This window comes from Eschrichtius robustus, chromosome 18 (genome assembly GCF_028021215.1).
Source record: "Eschrichtius robustus isolate mEscRob2 chromosome 18, mEscRob2.pri, whole genome shotgun sequence".
NCBI classification, from domain to species: Eukaryota; Metazoa; Chordata; class Mammalia; order Artiodactyla; family Eschrichtiidae; genus Eschrichtius; species Eschrichtius robustus.
Window position 1 is genome coordinate 915,345 of NC_090841.1, and position 19,118 is coordinate 934,462.

Below are 19,118 nucleotides of genomic sequence, written 5' to 3' on the forward strand. Positions count from 1 at the left end.
GGATAAATCACTAAATGATGGATAAGGTCCCTACTTTCTCAGAGCTGACATCCTGGATTAAATTAAGTAAATAAATGAAGACGAAAATTTCACACAAAGTTTTAGGAGAAATCCTGTATGACAATAAAGCTTCTTCAGGACTTGTAATATTAAATATTTTATGAAGAGAGTATCGTAGAAAATAAACAAAAGCAACAAAAGTGAAGGGAGTAAAATGCAGACAATGTGTACAACTACTTCTTGAGAACTGGGAGCTCTGCCCCATCTGCCACTCCCATACAGAACACCAGCTAATCACCCTACAGGAAAGCAATCTCATCCTGACACCTCTTGGTGAGCATATACTTAGCAAACCCTGAAGTTCAACCTCAAGTTATTCATTTTTAAAAGAGAAACAGATTCATAATTACAGACCATGTAACAGGATTTGGGGATTAAAATCATGTAAGGAAAAAAATAAAATCTGGCAGTTACTATCCTAGACCAGCATTTCCCAGAAGAAAAATAATGGAAACAAAAGAAAATTTAAATTTCTTAGAAGCTACATTGAAGGCGGAAAAAAGCAACGGATGAAATTAGCTTAATAGTATACTTTATTTAACCAAATATACCCAAAATATTATTTTAACAAGTAGCCATATGAAAAAGTATTGAGATATTTTATTCTTTTCTTCATACTAAGTCTTTGCAATTCTGTGTATATTTTACACATCTAATTCAAATGGTAAATTTTCTATAATACTTATGTGTATTTAGATTTCACTAAAAATGCAAAAGTAAATTCACATACCCAAGTTGTTCCAAACATGCTTAACACTGTATTGATAACGGAATTTAAGGTAATTATAATACAATTAAAACCCCCCAGCCTCACCCATCCTGTGGCGAAGGCCCAGCAGCGACCTGTGGCCGCCACACGAGAGTGGGGCTCCTACAGCCAACGGACTGCACCCCCCAGCCCGCGACAACTCCGTTCCATCAACACGGACTACGTCAAAGAAGATGCTGTCCCTTACCTCCTGAGACAGTCATTTTCCAGTCTCCTTATCTAAAGCAGCTGTCATTTTCTCTACCCAGATGACCAGGTGATAAGTTACCTCAATCATCTGTCACTTTGTTTCTCCAGATCTAGAATGCACGTGCCAGGGAGCTGAGGGCTGGTGTGCTTTGTGCACGGCTGCATCTGCAGTGCCCAGACCGCAAGATACCACTGCCAACACGGCAACTGCTGAAACCAGGACTGTTTTACATGTTGCTTAAATTATTTAATATGTGTATTATATGACCTGTAAAAAAAAGAATGACTAGAAACTGGTTGTGACAGGCAGTCTTCTTCCGTATTGTTCAAGTAATTGCAAGATAATTCAAATTATCAGATCTGTATTTTTAACCCAGAGAATTCATCCAGTCATTGGTCTAAAAGATCGTAATATGAATACCTTAGCTTACCTTACCTCTAACACTTAGAGGCACCAACATTAGGATATGGATTAAATTTACTATTCTTCAAATATAAGCACATTACACTGCAAGGCAGAAATTAAGAATGTGAATATGTATTTTCTATACTGTACTTCCCACCCCCCAAATCTGGAGCAAGAACTTCTGATCACCCTCTTACAAATATTTTACAAGATGTAATGGCTCCAGACAAAGGTCCGTTAAGCATAATACACAGCTAAGAAGCAAAAAAAGCAAGGTCTTTTAAATTTTCCTAATAAATCATCATGCATAAATCTAAATAGCAGCAACAGATCATAACCCTTTTATGACTCCCTAGAAGGATAATGGTGGGGTGCTGAATACGGGAGGGTGGAGGCAGCAAGAAGTACAGGGAAATCACAATCTGAGTCAGAAAAATTCACTAATGTATAGACTGGAAACAGAAATGCAAGACAGTTTCCTTCTTCAAAATTTATCATTTTTCTGCCCAAACATAGTTAAGCACCGACTTCTGCAGAGATATAATTCACTGGAGTGTCCGAGTACTGCCACAGGACTTCAAATCATATTTTGGTTGAAGAAAACTAGTAATCAACAGTTAAACAAGAAAAAAAAATGCATCTACAAATCTATCCACATAAATTTGCTTTAGAGGATGGATGAAGCAAAGCTTTACTCTCATTATCCTGCATGAGAATTCCTGCTGGAAAATAGGTTAATGAGTCACCTTGGGGTAGAAGCTGAGCCTCCTAAGTCCTGGACTCCCAAGGAGCAAGGAATCTGAATCCTTAATAAAAATGAGGGCAGGGTCTGTGGACGACAGGACTTCCTTGATCACAGATAACATGCCTTCCCAGAGCCACACCCATTTCTGTCTCACAAAAACAGAAAAATGCTTGGTCAAAGTGGATTTCCTGGTGTTAGGGTTAGTCTGTGGGAAGCAGGACAGAGAGGCGCCCAGGAGACAGCTGGGTTACAATAAGAAACAAGTCTCCACACTTGTTTTCTATGCACAGATATCCTTAGCTAACACACACCACAATGTTCTAGAAACTATCTTCCGAGATATTTAGAAGGCTGCAAACCAGGCGATTATTTCTTTGCACTACCACAGTCACAATTTTTTTTGAAGAAACTATTGTCAATATATTAACTATGTGCTCTCATTATGGACCAATTTCATTGTTTCAACGTACTGTATGATTTTGAATAGACTTTCAATCACATATATACGTTAGCATAAATCTTTGTAAAGTCTCACAAGGCAGGTTATAGTTCTTTACAGCTTAAAATTACTTAACAATTCCCACTTACTGAACTCCTCAGTGGGCATTACTTTCTAAAGTGAGTTAACGAAAATCGAAGCTGCAAAGCAAATTACATTTAATAAATATACTCACGGACTTAGAAAATACATTTATCAAATCTTTATCCTCAATCTAGAAAAGCGAAAGACGAGCTCACACAAAGGCCGTCATTTTAATCCATCAAAACAGTGTCGTATTTATCAGGATGGTAAGCCAAGATCAGGAGTTTTCTAGCACCTTCACCTGTCATCTGGCACACGCATGTTCAAATACACTAACACAAAAACAAATTATTACACCGTTTCATTTCTCATGCTGGTAAGGAGAGTTGAAAATCAGTTAAGTGAAAAACTTTACAAAATTTTCAAAATGTATTTATATTTCTCTGTGTTCTCTCTTCACTTGAATTAACTAGATTTGTGAACACAACAATAAAATCCCAGTTCAAAAAGAGCATTATATAATAAACACACTTTATGTCTAAGACTCAGCACTCAATAGCCATGACATAGCCTGGTCAAGAATAATGGACTTTTTTGCAGTTCTGGCCAGTTGGCAGTAGCTGGGAAAGCTTGAGAGTGTTTTGGTTTGTCTCAACAATTGGCCAGGTGTCCTACAGAATACGCAACGTACCAGGACAATCATGTATGCCACCACCACCAAAAATCAACCAACCAAAAATGTTACTGTGCCTCTTTAGAGTAACACTTTTAAAAGCAGAGGTTCTCAAAGTGAGGTCCCCAGACCCAACGTATCGGTATCACCTGGGAACTTGTTAGAAATGCCCATTATTTAGCCCCACCTGAGACGGGCTGAATCAGAAACTCTGAGGTGCAGCCCAGAAATCTGTGTTTTAATGAGCCCTCCAGGTGATTCTAATGCACACTTATGTGGGAGAACCATCAATTTAGAGGGACATCCATGGCTCCTGTATTTTAATTTAAAGCAGGGATTTTTTTTCCCCACTGTTGTATCTCAGCCGTGGAAAGGGTCCAGATTGCACTAGGACCTCTCAGTACAAAATCAGTACAACAAATAAATGAATACAGTGAAATTCTGAATGACATGGCTCCCCATAAATTCTTTATGACTGAGAAAGTACCATTTTGTAGACAATTACTCCAACTATTACGCTCAGTTTGCTAAACTGTTGGCTCCATAGTTATATTCTGTTTAAGATATTCTAACCACATCCATGAAGATGTTCTAACCAACTCAAAGAGTGAACATTATAGAATAAACAGCCACTGAGCAAGTTACTACTGCCCCCCAACACTAAAAAGATCAGAAATTATTAAGAAAGCATCACGTCAAGTTGTTTGCTTTTTCTTAATATATAAAAACGCAAGGCCACACTTGTATCACATTTGATACGAATTTACATTATCTAATAATTTAAATATACCCTGAGGAGAAATTAACTAAAATTATTCTGGCAAAATGTACAATAAAATAAGATGGTTTCTCTATTTTCATGTATTACATAATATGAATAATTTGCAGAAAATAAATTTTTTAAACAAACATACAAAAATAAAAATGTATGTAACTTGGGCCAAACATGGCAAAGATAAACATATGCAAAATCTCATTCACAGAAGTCTGGCTGGCTGACATTTAGCATAAAAGAAGTCAGAACTCCAGGAAGAAAGTGTCTTAGAGATCCAGTCACAAAAATAGGACATGAAACTCTATGGATTTCTGCGGCTACTCATTTAAGTTTTTTATACTACCTCGTATATATAAATTTTCTACCTGAAACCAAGATGTATAACACATAATAAAAATGAATTTGATTTTGTAATGACAATTTCAGAGCTGGAAACAAATTCCAGGTATAAACGTCAATTCCAAAACCTTCAACACCACCACCACACTTACATGGACCATTTAAGACATACGAGATCCACTTACATTACAACTGAAGCAATCAATGCAGGGCTCTTGTATTTAATGAGTAACTAAAAACTATTTATTTTTTATACTTTTTAAAAAATAAGGGAATATTAAAAAGAAAAAAATCATGTATTCAAACTAAATACACATCTTAATTCTACCTAATCCTAATAATTCAAGTCTTAATTTTTAGACAGAAGTGCCTTGCATGAAATTTGGGTGATTATATTCTATGAAACAGAACTGACATTTTACTTACAAGCAGAATACCATTTCTTTCGAAATTCATTACTTTAATTCAGAATGACAAATTTAAACAGTAATTCTAACTGAAGATTTTTAAATAAACAGAGTCAACAAAATAAGAGTATCTGTTACAGAGGGAGGAGTTGGTAACTATAACAAGTGATTTGAGCCATAATACAATATACTTGAAAAAGAATTTTTTAAAATGTGTATTATGAACTCTGGCTATAGTACTCTAAGAAATGCAGTATCCTTCATCAAAAAAATAAAAGCTTCTCTTACTGAAAATATCATTTAAAAAAAAGTACACACTGCTAATTCCACCAGGTAAATAAAAATATAATCTAATAATAAGTTTCAACCAAAAGGAATACTTAAAGATATTTATAACCTAAACATGGTTTTATACAAAAAGATAAAAAGTCAAATAATATTCCCAAGGGAACACAGCACTCTGGACCTTTAAATATTCAGTCATGTAAGGTTCAAACTTCAACCAGTAATAATGTTATTCAGTAATCAAGGAAACAAAAGAAACTTTCAAAACATTTTTCCTACACTCAGAAGATAGTGCTATTGATTAAAAAAAGAACTAATACAATATGTAATGCATAAATCCTGATTTTAAAGATTAGCAAACTATTTTTAAAAGTTATGATCAGATACTATTAAAAATAGTGAAATTCTTCACCGTTTTCCCAGAGTGACATTCCATAAGTTACTTAACCACGTCCAACTGGGAAACTGCGCATACTTCATCTTACACAGCTGAGAAACCGTACTTTACTCACATTACCACTGCTTCCCATTTTTAAAAATTTAATAGTGAAGGGCGCTGGAAAGGAAATAACGTGTTTGGAAAATATGAAACTACTGTCAATTCATTTAATCCTGATTTATTTATGATGAAATAACCCACGCTGGGCTACACCACTTAAGAGATGGCCTGGCTGCTTACTTTGAAGTAGCACTCCTGCCCCAACTCCACGAGCCCCTGTCTAGGAGTATCTAACCAACTAGGAAGTAAAGACAGGAAAACATTTACAACTGTGGAATCTACGAGTCAGGTATGTGGGTGTTCACTCCCTTATTCTTGAAAATAAGTCTGACTTTAAAATCACTGCTACCCTCTCAAATTTCAGGAATATATTTTAACATATTATTAGATATTGTAACAAAACTCTTATTAAAAAAAAAAACAAAAAAAAAAAAACCACATTTAAATATCGCACTACTCCCCAGGAAATCTCCTCTGTTTTTCCAAGTAAAGTGTCCCTTTCATTAGTGCCACTTGACACCAAATATCAAATTTTTTAAAGGTTAAACATACATTTGATCACATTCTTTCACAAAACATTTCCCTTCAATCACATATTTATGTTTTCTCTCATCCAGAATCTAAGCTGTAATTATAAACCCAACCCCAAATTATTAATAAGTGACTATTAACCATTCATCATGACATTTAGCAATTACTATAGAGTTTACATATAACACCAAGTTTCTGAAATACTCCACAAGTACGTTTCTGAATGAAATGTGATGGTATGATTTCAATTAGTATTTGGGAAACAAGATCCAATTCAGTTGCTGTCATTGCTGATAATCTCTATTTCTATTAAATGGCAATTCCAAGTAAAACAGATATTTTTCTCCATTAGTGATATTGTAGGATAAAAAACAAATATTTAATCTCTTCCAATGAACTCTCAGCACTGATTTTAAGCAGAAAAATCCGAAAACTCAATGAAGAATAACAAATTAGGCTTTATGAAATACAAGTGAACCAACAGTTCTTTAAAAACTGGATCTGTCAAGAAGAAAATGAATACATTTATTCTCAAAATAAACAAAAATGGGGAAATTAACAAAATACATTGCTAAAATAAAACAACTGGAAAACGGGTATTCCTTTATTTTGTGCATGTTAATAATAGCATATGAAACCTAAATCCTGCAGACTTTAAATTCAGTGTTTCAAATCATTACACAAAAAGAAACATAATATTGTGATGTTATAATACTAAAATTGTTTCATATTATCTTTTTATGGAAAGAATTATGGGAGCATATATGACAAATTCACACTTATTTAGAAAAGCTAGTACTATTCTTTATTTTTATATTTACCGGTTTTAAGCAAATGACATTCAAATGTCTTCCTTGGTATACTTTTTCACAAGAAAAAAACAATGACTGAGCGAGCCACAGAGTTGTTTAACTGGACAAAAACACTAAAAACTGAATAACTAGCAATTCACAGGTGCTCCACTTGACTGTCACTCAGAAGCTGACTGTTCCCAGGGTAAACTTGGTAAGAACTGGAACAAGGACTTTCTCGATGCAGGGACAAAGCTGTGTAGAGCTCTGTTCTTGGAGCCAGAGTGAGCCGGACACTAGAAAGTTCAGGAGATTAGGGCATCTCTTTGTGCAATGCTTTCAAATGTTCTTGAATGAATCGTATAGAATTTCACAGCCTTGGCCAAAGATAGCTTGGAATTAACATCAAGGATAAAGTTTCTCCCAATCTTAATTCAGCTTTGACGCAAAATACAATGCTAAACATTACCTAAGGATTATATGAATAAAAATAACAGATGATGGGAAAGGTATATATTTAGGTGCAAGAGACATCACTTAAAAATCATAACTAAAAAAAAAAAAAAAAAAAAAAAAAAAAAAATCATAACTGATGTTACAACTCCCCACACTGCAATTAATGTCACAAATCAGAACAAATCCCACTCCCTGCCAACTCACACTCACGGAAAACGTGATGAGAATAGTCTTTGATTATTATTTTACAATCTCCATATCATGTTTTCAAAGATTTGCCAAAAACAAAAGAATACTGCAAATTTTAGAAAACAATTCCATCCATACTGTTGTGTCTAAAAATTAGAACATAAAATAGTACAGAAGAAAAGTTTGATACAAAAGCATGCATCTCAATCATGCTTTACACTCAACTGCTTTTACGCAAGAATTTAAATAAGTAACCAAACTTCTTTCTTTCCGAAGTATGCCTTCCAGCAAAAACAGAAACCATGCAAAGATGAGGTAATATTTACATACTGTTCACTTTTAAAAAGCACATTATTCTTCAGAAAAATGCTAAAAGCATGATATGCTAACACACTGAAACGTTATGTGAGAAACAACTATGCTACGACCAATGCCTGATGCCTCAGGTTTGTGATTTACATTAAATACATGATTCCTCAAATGTAATTCTAAATTAAACATGTCTAACATACAGAATTTTAAATATAACGAGGACTCTGTTTTGGAATAAAAATCCCAGTGTGATAAGATGTTTCTCCACACTATTGAAAATCAATCTTCCAAACACATATTTGACAGTAGAGAGATCTGATTCCGATAACACTAGCCATACTCAAGTTAATTCTGTTTTTTAAAATCACCACTTGAACTGTATTCCTGGGAGACAAGCACACCTAGCCTGTCAGACAAGTTTTGCTGGAGAGACTCCTGAGCGACAGAAGAACATTCACAACCCTGCAGAGTCAGGCCACCTTGAACACTTCTAGAAACCAACATGCTCAAGAAATGCTCAATTTCTTCTAGATCACACAGCAAATCCTCACCTAACATCCAACCTAAGAGTATTGTTTGATTTTGAAGAAAATTTAAAGGGTAAGATCTAGATATTGACAGCAAATAAATAATAGCAGGTAAGATTAAAAATAAGACATTATTTTATAAGCAAAAGAGATTTGCCTTCAAACAGGTTTTTTTTTTTTTTTCCAAGATTCAAAAGATTTATTTGGAAAAATCAGCACAGGACAAAGATATCCTTAATATTCCTCCTCAGAATATCTGAATATTCAGAATCTACATGAAATGTAGACAGCAACGCTGATTTCACAGGACATCATCAATGGTGCATACAGATGTAATCCCCATACCCGGCCTCCCCAGTGTACTGCTCTGTCTGCCCCTTAGTGACATCAGTTTTCACTAAGCTTCTATCTTCAGGGCAACTTGCACAAACTAAAAAACAGAAAATCATTTGCATTTTGAAATGGCTGGGATTAGTTAAAGCAACCAAAGTATTACTGTTACAGCAAAGTTTAGTAAAACTATAAGAGAATACCACTAATAACATTTTAAAATTATCCAAGATGATTTCTTTATTGAGATTAACTACATAGAATTCACAGTACTATGGCATACTTATATTTAGCCAAAGTCACAAACACATTTCAACATTCACAATGATGAGTATCATCATTACCATTCTAATCTACAAAGCTGACGAATAAAGAAAAATACAAAAACCTCAAGTTTTACAAAAAAAAAATTTTAACGTCTACATACAATAACAATAAAACCACTTCTAGGTAACAGGTAAAAGTGTATTGTTTTCCTCTAAGTAGTCAGGAATGAAAGAATGTTTAATACCTACGCCGCTTATTAGGGCCTTCAAAGTTGCCCCCTTGGCTTCCTCTACCAAAACCACCGGGACCACCACTACCAGGACCTACACCACTCATCGGTGCTTGCGGGGTCTCAGAACCTGTTCTACTACCCATAGGTGAGCCCATCTGAGACGGTGGTCCTTGCGGAAATCTATCATTGTGCTACATAATACCACATAACACATGTGAAGTCCATTTGGAACACGCCAAATGTAAGTGACAAGAAAAATTGGCAAAATCCCAAGTGGTGGTGTCATGAAGTTCAGCAGAAAGTCCAGCAGAATCAGGATCACACATAGAAGGAAGAAAGGAGCAATTTAATTAGTTACTATGTTCGAAAAATAAAAGAAGCATCTGAATGAAGAGTCACATTTTGCTAATGCTATGTCCCAATTTCACGAAAAAAGAACTGATTTCATGAAGTGAATGCCATCCTAAACCTAGTTAGTTATTATTATACTGTTCTGATCTCTCTTTTTTCAGTTTTTGGTTTTTTTGTTTTTTTTTTTTTGGCAGCGCCGCACGGCTTGCAGGATCTTAGTTCCCCAACCGGGGATTGACAGTGAAAGGGCCAAGTGCTAACCACTGGACGGCCAGGGACCTCCCTCGCTCTTTTTCATTAAAGTTTACGCTGCGTGTAACAGCGCCGTGTAATAAAAACACTGTTGTTTTAAAACTCAGAGACAAAACTAGGGAGCAGCATCACACTGTTTGAAAAAGAAAACATAAAAATGTCAATAGCAGTGCTTTTAACACAGAAAGCATGAGCATAAACACAGAGTTATAATTTCAGTATGAAAACGTCTGAGGTGTTTTTCTGGAACGACTATCACTGGGAAAACAGATTTAGTTTCTAAACGCTGACAATTAGCGTGTACTACTAATAGCAGAATTAACGCTTGAATTATGTATTTTGTGAAACTTCACAGTAATAACCACATATGTTAATCTCAAAGGTTGAACAGAACTCCCTGCATGCAGCGGTAAAATATCACTGTGAAAAAGACTAACGGGGATATTTAAATAAACTTTACCATTTCTGCGGGAGGTACGGAAAAAGCAGGCCAGTTACTTTTACTTTTAACTCTCTGCTGATGATTATACGCTACACAAAATTTAACCAAAGTATTTACAAATTTTTACTAGCTCTCAGACATTTTACTACAAAATAAGCCTCCAATGGAGGAAACAGGTACACTGATTAGTATGCGACATCTGACCCGATCACAGTCGATATTACGGCACTGCCTCATTATCTCCCTATGTTAACACTCGTTCAAAAAACCTGTTAGCATGTCCAATTTGTCCAAATTCTTAAAGGACTGTATTTAAAGTAAATAAATTATAAAATAATAGAACACCGCACCCATCAGTTCTAAGACGCACATTCACTGCTCACGTCTCTGAGATCAGGGGGCTTTAGGGCTGATGGCAGCTCTGCGTTTAACAGCAGCACCTTTTCTTGCTCAGCAGCAATGGCGCCCCTTCAGTTCCAAAATTGCACTGTCTTTTCCAAATATACGATCGACTAATTTCCCTTTTCTAAATGTTACTTAGGACAACCATTAAAAAGAACCAAATGAGAAAATGTCATAGGAACATAACGTCTCAAATAGTGACAGACTTTAAGGGAAATGAAAAACAGTAGCCGTCTTGCCACTGATTCTCAAATATAATATGAATTACAACTGAAAAATGGTTTTATAATATTTAACCCACACAAAGATATCTTCACACTCTCAAACCAAGAAATGAAATTGTCTGCTTTAAATTTAGTATCAAGTTTAATTATAATTTGTAAGTCTATAGTAAGAATACAACAATGTAAGTTTAAAATATATTTTAAAACTTTAATGTAAACTTTTTACAGTTAAATTCTCTGAAATTACTCATAGATGATTTTTTTATGAAAAATGACAGAAAACTGTGTTTTCACACATATTGAGGTTTTGTACCCCACCAAAGGTAAGGAGTTCACACAGGAATAAGAACACAATCACAAAATACTTGACCATTACACTGAATGCTGGTAAGAGGTGTATACAAATTAAATTAAAATCACTGTAAAATGACTAGAATTAACATATATATCTGCTATATATTTAAGTACAAAAGCATGCCATGGATCATAATCCTAAACTCTTGGGAAACTAAAAAATTGCCTCTCATAAATCACCATCTAACTTCACAAAATTACCTTTTCTTCATTGGATATTGATCTTTACTGACAAAACAAATGATGCCAAATTATGTTAAGTGTGAAGTTACCTTTGGGGCAGAAGTATATATTATTGAATATAATCACAATAATGTTTATGATACATTACCACTGCTCCATTATCTGGCATCATTGGAGTTCCCATATTTGCAGCTCCTTCTGGCCCCATGGCAGGACCAGGACCCATTGGTGGGCCAGGTATAGTTCCTCTGTTGTTCATATTCATACCCATCATTGGAGGAGGACCTTGGTTACCAGCAGGTGCTGGGCTAAACGCATCTACGTAAAACAATCTATACTTAGAGCTGTCCTATCTTAGTTGATAAACATTTAAAATTTAACAATACTTAGGCAATCTATATAACAAGACTATTATCAAAATTATTTTACTTCCTTGAGAATGGGACACTCAATTATCTACTCTGATAGAGCATTATATTTGCTAAACAAATGTACATAAAACAAATGAGAAAACTATCAATTATTTTTAGCACATTTGAGACTATAAAAGCTTGAAAGTTTTCTTTAAAAAATCAGTATTATTTGCTGTAGTCTGCTTTTTAACCAAATACTCCCTTACGAGTGGTGACAACTTTCTACCAGTTTAAATTAATGGCAAAGGATTAGCACTTAGGAAACCACTTAATTTTCTTATAGTCATGACTAAAAATACTAGCATGTAAATTATATTAAATTGTGAAGGAAGAAACCATGTCCTCATACATACACACACACACAAAGTTTACTGTAAATAAATTCTTGGCTTTTATATAACTACTGAACATCTCCCAAAATTATAGGAGGTACTCTTTTTTAACTTTATATAGAACTATGCAATAGAAACAAACAAAAAAATTGAAATAATTCATCATGACAAAACTTATTTCTAAAAGCAACTGCAACCAAATACAGATAAAATATTAGCACAGCTGTTTGAATTTTTTCAACATGCTGAAATTCTGGAAATGAGAACAATCGGATACTTCAAATTTTTTCATCAAAAGATATCCATCCACCTGCTTCACGTTAACTGCAATAATAATGTTTAAGCTGTAATACATTTATAATGGCCTCAAATACAACATTTTTGGGTATCCTCTTTGAACTTAAAAAATTTTTAAACTACTCATACTTGTTTATCATTAAAAATTCATGAGAAAGACTGATTCTGAGTTTTCTTCTAGTATTTCATTATCTAGTTAATTTCATGACATTCAGAACTCAATTTGTCAACAACACATTATAATAGGAGTGGAAGTTTTCATTCACACTCACAACTCTACACAGTACCCAGTGCAGCTCAACCTGCACAGGACCACGTCCAGGGAGCTGAGAGGAAGCAATCGGACTCCCTGCCGGCCCCCAGCAACAGACTCCTGCTCCTTCTGAACCCAATCCCCAGGACCCCAGCCACTTCCTAGGGAAGGAAGCAGTTCCTTAATGCCCAACAGTTCTTGTTAGTCAATCTACACTTTAACTACACAAGAATACTTCTATTCCCTTAAAATAGCTATAAATAAAAATTTTTACTAGACTTCCACAACATCTCCCATAAGTGAAATGAGGAAGCGTAGAGACAGTATCCAGGAGGAATGTTACCTCAACTTTCCCCAAAAAGAACAGATCAAGGATTAGGGGTTGTTTTTTTTTTCTCCTCTTTTAATAGAACATAATTATCACACCTAACTTATGAGATACGAATATAACTATACAAGTATGGGTATAATAAAATAAATGAAAAATATTTAAAACTATCATTAGTTGAGGTAGACTCTTATTTTTAGTAATTATGGCTGTAATTAGACTAAATTTAAAGATCTAAGGAATGTTAGAATTATCTGGTCCCCTGAAAAGCAGTTTTATAAACTATGTTCCACTTCGTACACACTGGTAACAGACCAGAAAATCTGTCATGTTTAATCCATGCAACTTGACAGGATATGACAATTTACCAACTTAACAGTGACATTCAACTGCATGATAAGGACTTGTAGCTCCATGGATCCGTAACTATCATGAGAATAAAGTCTCACTTTGAATAAAATGTAAAGAGGAGAAAATTAAATGGAGTGGACGGATGTTAGGGGAGCTAATTAAGTGCTCAAATGTAAACATGGTTCTCTGGTGAATAAAATGCCATTAAAATTTTTAATTCTCTTAAATTCCTCACTAAATAAGGAATCTAAAAGTATATTCTCCCATTTCTTCTAATAAAGTTGCTAATCAAGTAAGAAAGTCAGAATGTTTTCATGGTCTCTGAAACATCACAAATGTTTCAAGTTTGGTTCTGATGTTAATGACACACTTAAAATCCTTAAATCCAACTGGATTATATTATACACCAGCCCACAATTTACTTTGAAAAAGACATAAATACTGAACTACCTGTACATTACTAGACCCTCAACTGTGCTTCCTAATTTAGAACTTCTCATGTACTCTTGGTTCACTAACTTTTTTCATGTATCCATTGTACTAACTTCACAATTAAGCTCTTTTGATTAAGGGTTATGTCTCGTGCTTCCTTTGCATATCAGAGATGCTCAATAACTACTTTTTGGTAGATAAGAAAAGTGACGAAGTAAACAGCAATTGTGTTAAATGATTTAGATTATCTAACTGGCAATGGCAAAGGAACTGGCATGGGGGAGGAGCGCTTGGTCACGGAAAATGCTCGATCCACGTATTAGAGGCTTTAAGATGTCTATTCCACACGCTACATGTACATTCCAAGTACAATCTGGATTTCCTCAGTGGGAGTGCATGTGACGCACACTGGAATGTTAAGGTAATGTAATCTTTACAACAATATGTACATTTGACTTTATATAAAGATTCTAACCTCAGCTTCTGTGGGACAATGTGAAATTAATATATAAAATTTTATTATTTACCTAATTTTCAAATGTATGACAGTTCAAACTTAATAAGACATATGAAAACATCCCATACTTATTTTTCCCTTAGCTTATTTACTTGATACTGCTGCCCTGACAACCTGGTTATACAAGCAATCAATATTAAAGATGCTAATGTAGGCACTTTCTTAAAAACTTCACATCAACTCTAAAGATATACATTAGCCTAAATATGCAAGACACATCTCATTTACTTGACAAGTCATAGATGTCTCCGAACAGTGCAGTTCTGTGCACAATACTGTGGGTTAGGGCAAAATAAGTTAAACATTCAGTAGAAGGAATAAAAATAGCCTCAAAGTTACACAAAAAATTATCTTAAAATAGAAATAAAATACTCTCAAAAAGTTTATAGACACTACAACTCAGAAACTATCAAAATTCCAAGATAAAAAAGCCAATTTCAAGGCATGAAATCTGATTTTTAAAAATGCAACAACATAGCTTTATTACACCATGTGATGACTCAACAAGTTTCAGGTCATTTACCAAAACCTGTTTACAGGTTTCTTTTTGTTATATCTATTAAAACATAATACATCTTTTAGCCTAAGAATAAACAAAATAAAAATGTTCTTCCTAGGCATGTACTTTTAATATACTGGTATTTTTTTTCTCATTTAATAAATGTAAGAAATTTCACCACTTACAAATGCTGGTTCCAAATTTCTGTTTGTTACTGATATGTAGATACCACAAATAGCATGTACAGTTCCCTGAAAAATGACAAGTAAGTGACAGAAGGCTTTGCTTCAAATCCCTACCTCCCATGTTTATTGCTCCACGGGGACCCATATCACCCATTCTCATTTCCTGTTCTCTCTGTAAGTAAACATAGTTGTCACAGTCAACCTATCGATCTTAGGACTTTACATTTCCCATCTAAAATCAAAAAGAAAAGAATAAATTGCGACATCATGTTCCATTAAAATTTTTTTTAAATTTCCGACATCATTTACTTAATAAGAACACTGAAAAGAAACTTCAGTCTCCCAGGCTTAATTAATATACTGCAAGTGCTTAGAGCACCCAATTTATATTGCTAAATTATCAGTGAGTCATACAAAAAACCTACTATAGGATATTTTTAATGTTATTCTTCCAAGAGATCATACACACATGCCTAGATGCTAAGAGAAGAAAAATCTAACAATAATAACCACCAGGACCAACTATTTTTCCTTCCCAGGTCTCTGAAGTCTTAAAACAGAAATGACCGTTACCACTTTCGTATTCAAATGTATTCAAACACACAACACAAGCAGCTGTGGGGTACTAAACCAAAAATAAGGTCATAGACAACTTTCATTTTTGAAATATTATAATTCACCTTTGCATTTTTATTCAAGTACTCAGGCATTATTTCACCCAGGACCTACAGATATAGCATGAAAGCCCCCACTACACACAAGCAATTATTGAAAGCTCAACATAATATTGCTTCCTTTATTTGAACAAGAATTTTTCTTGGAAACCGAAATAAAAGTGTTATTACACAGTTGGAAAGTTCTGAAACAAAATGCTCTTGAGGTTACCTGTGACATAAAAGGCCATACAAATGTACAAAACGTTTTAAGTTTCAGTATAGAAACTACTTCCTAAAAACCCATTTACCAACAATAGTTATATAGAATTAACTTCAATGAAATCTCACAATTAAAATTTACACTATTATTTAATGATCTTGTGCAATACCAGACAAGTGTGTTAAATGCAGCAATCATAAAAAACATTCTGAGGCAAAAGTAGCAATGTCTAAAGCTAAAGAAAGCATCATTTTTCTACTTTTAAAAGCAGTCTTATTAAAATGGGTTGGTTTTAAAATACTAGTGAAAAACACCTATAAAGCTAGAAATAAAGGAAATAAAAGCCTATGATAGATAAATGCCACTAAGCAGCAAATCAACTGCCCATCTAACCTAACAGATGCCTCAAAAGTTAACCTTTAATGAAGCTACGATACGAGAAAAAAACCACTCACATAATAGCTTCATGAAGAAACGTTTCTCATTGCCTAGGAAACGTAAATACCAAAGCTTTCCCAAAGCTAACTTTTAACTTTCCAAAAAATAAATTTCTTTCATCATAAAACATTTGACTATTACTGGATACTATTACTGACCAGCAAAAAAGCTATTTTATAAAACTGACTACTGATGAAGTCATATAATTTTGCAATTATAGGGAAAATACTATTCTCTCATCACACTTAGCACTATTATCAATAAATTAAACCAAGCTGTCATTTCCTCATCAGCAGAGCCTATTGACAAAGTGTGGACTGTTTGGGCATATCCAAAATCTTCCAGGTACTATTTATATGAGATACTCTTCAAAAAGAGCTGCTTGCACTCCAGCACCAGAGAGTAAAATACATGGATTTTATGGCCCCAACATTTTTTGAGGACAAAGGTGTTAACATATTTTTTGACTTGTCTTAACTATAAAAGACTAGAAAGGCAATATCTAATCGCTAACAGAGGGTAATCATTAGTCTCACTCTTTGAGACTTCAATTTTCAAATCCCCCTTAAATACCCCAACACCCTAGCTTCCTAGTCATATTTTAAGGTTATTCTAACTTTTTATAAACCCGCTACTACATACTTCTATTAAAATGCAAGAGGCAGAAGTAATACTTAAGGGTAGTGTTATCAACAGAAAGTAAGACAGCACTTCCCATTATAACCTGATGTATCAAATATCCATAAGGAGAATCGCTTGAGTAAGTGCACGGTAACTATGTGCCCACCCCAACAGCAATACACAAATAAGGCCCTCACTTCTCCTACAAATTCTTCTGATATATTTTAAATTAGAACTGATACATGTGTGATATTTTTATAATACAAATTTTAATGATGCTTTATTACTTTACCAAAAATTATTGTGCTTTAATAGACAACTTATATGTAAAAATCTCAAAAGACTGCAGTGCAATATAAAATGATAAAAGCTATGATGAACACTCAATTTTAATTAATTCAATAAATCCTCATAGCAACCCATGATGAAGGTCGACTGCTATCCTATTTTGGAGATCATAAAACTGAGTCATAGACCTGTTCAATAACTTACTCAGGGTCATACATGTAGCAAGTGGTTGAGCTGACCTATAAACTTCTGCCAAAATAGAGTTCACAGAATTTTCTTCTTCACAGGGCACCTTCATTCTTCAAGAATTCCAAGACTAACAAAAGGCAAGATTTTTAATGTATTCTTACCATGTTTATAAGAGACTGTGCCTTTTGATTAAAAGAATTCTGCACTGTAAAGCAATTATACTCCAATAAAGATGTTAAAAAAAAAAACAAAAACAAACAACCAAGAAAAACCAATGTCTACTAGTTAGACACATTTTGCTTCTCTTGTTCAAGTTCATTTCCCAGGAAGCTGAAACCTCTCTCACATTTCACTGCCTTTAAATTGAATAATAAAATGTTAATTTGTATTTTATGGGAAAAAAAAAAAGAATTCTGCATATGCATTCTTGAAAGCTGGTCAGTGAAATATGCCTAAATTTACCAAAAAAGAAAGTAAAGTACAACTGATGCCAAAGCCGCATATCAAAGCAGCATTCCACCAACAAAAAGGTTCTCAAGGTGTGGTTCCTGGAGTGAAGAGTCCCCAAGACGCATCCAAGTCATGCACAAACTCAAAACTACTTCATTAGAACACACTTCTAACACTGGTCTAATTGGGCTTTTCACTGAGACACTCGCAGGGATGGTGCAAGAGCAATGATGGGCAAAAATCCTGGTGTTTCAGCACAAACCAAGGCACTGGCATTCAATTTTTACCAGTAATCATTGTACTCTGGACATTACAATACAATACAACTACAGTTAAATGATTTCAATTATGGCTGTAGAATAGATTGTAAGAAAATAAAACAGGACTTCCCTGCTGGTGCAGTGGTTAAGAATCTGCCTGCCAATGCGGGGGACACGGGTTCGAGTCCCGGTCTTGGAAGATCCCACATGCCACGGAACAACTAAGCCCATGTGCCACAACTACTGAGCCTGCGCTCAAGAGCCCGCGAGCCGCAACTACTGAGCCCGTGAGCTGCAACTACTGAGTCCGTGTGCTGCAACTACTGAAGCCCATGCGCCTAGAGCCCGTGCTCCACAACAAGAGAAGCCACCACAATGAGAAGCCCGTGCACCCGAACGAAGAGTAGCCCCTGCTCGCCGCAACTAGAGAAAGCCCGCGCGCAGCAACGAAGACCCAACACAGCCAAAAAATAAATAAATTTTTTAAACAAATAAATCAATAATTTTTAAAAAGAAAACAGAAGCCATGTTTCAAAGAGCTGGATTTTATTTTTTTTTCTTTTTGGCCGAGCCACGGCATGCAGGATCTTAGTTTTCTGACCAGGGATCAAACCCGGGCCCCCCTGCGGTACAAGCACACGGTCTTAACCACTAGACCACCAGGGAAGTCCTCAAAGAACTGTAGTACAGGTAGTTATCAGTTTCCAAGACATGGGTCTGAAACAGCTACCAGTTTGGTTCTCGAAGGATCTCTGACTCGTGTTCAGTTACTTCGTCGAGTAGGTCAGGACCCTGTCATGAGACAGGTGGAAGGAATAACCCTGTCACAATATTTTCTCTGGCAGCAAGTGAGATGTGGAGATCAGGGGAAAATGA

The 19,118-nt window shown here is 34.9% G+C and overlaps 1 protein-coding gene across 4 annotated transcripts in view; it reads right to left on the bottom strand.

Annotated features, from left to right (window-relative positions):
• The window catches only part of PSPC1 (paraspeckle component 1), a 95,877-nt gene that overhangs the window by 26,965 nt on the left and 49,794 nt on the right, over nt 1-19,118 (bottom strand). For 3 of the 4 annotated variants that reach the window (XR_011071042.1, XR_011071040.1, XR_011071043.1), the window contains exons 7-8: nt 15,235-15,292; nt 11,662-11,831 (exon numbers count right to left, since the gene is read on the bottom strand). Coding sequence is in view for 1 of the 4 variants with exons in the window: in XM_068526785.1 (XP_068382886.1) it covers nt 9,311-9,496; nt 11,662-11,831; nt 15,235-15,292 (414 nt within the window). In the remaining 3 variants the exon portion in view is untranslated. Of the gene's footprint in view, nt 1-9,200; nt 9,497-11,661; nt 11,832-15,234; nt 15,293-19,118 lie in introns of those variants that run through there. The other variant, XM_068526785.1, reaches the window with a different exon arrangement.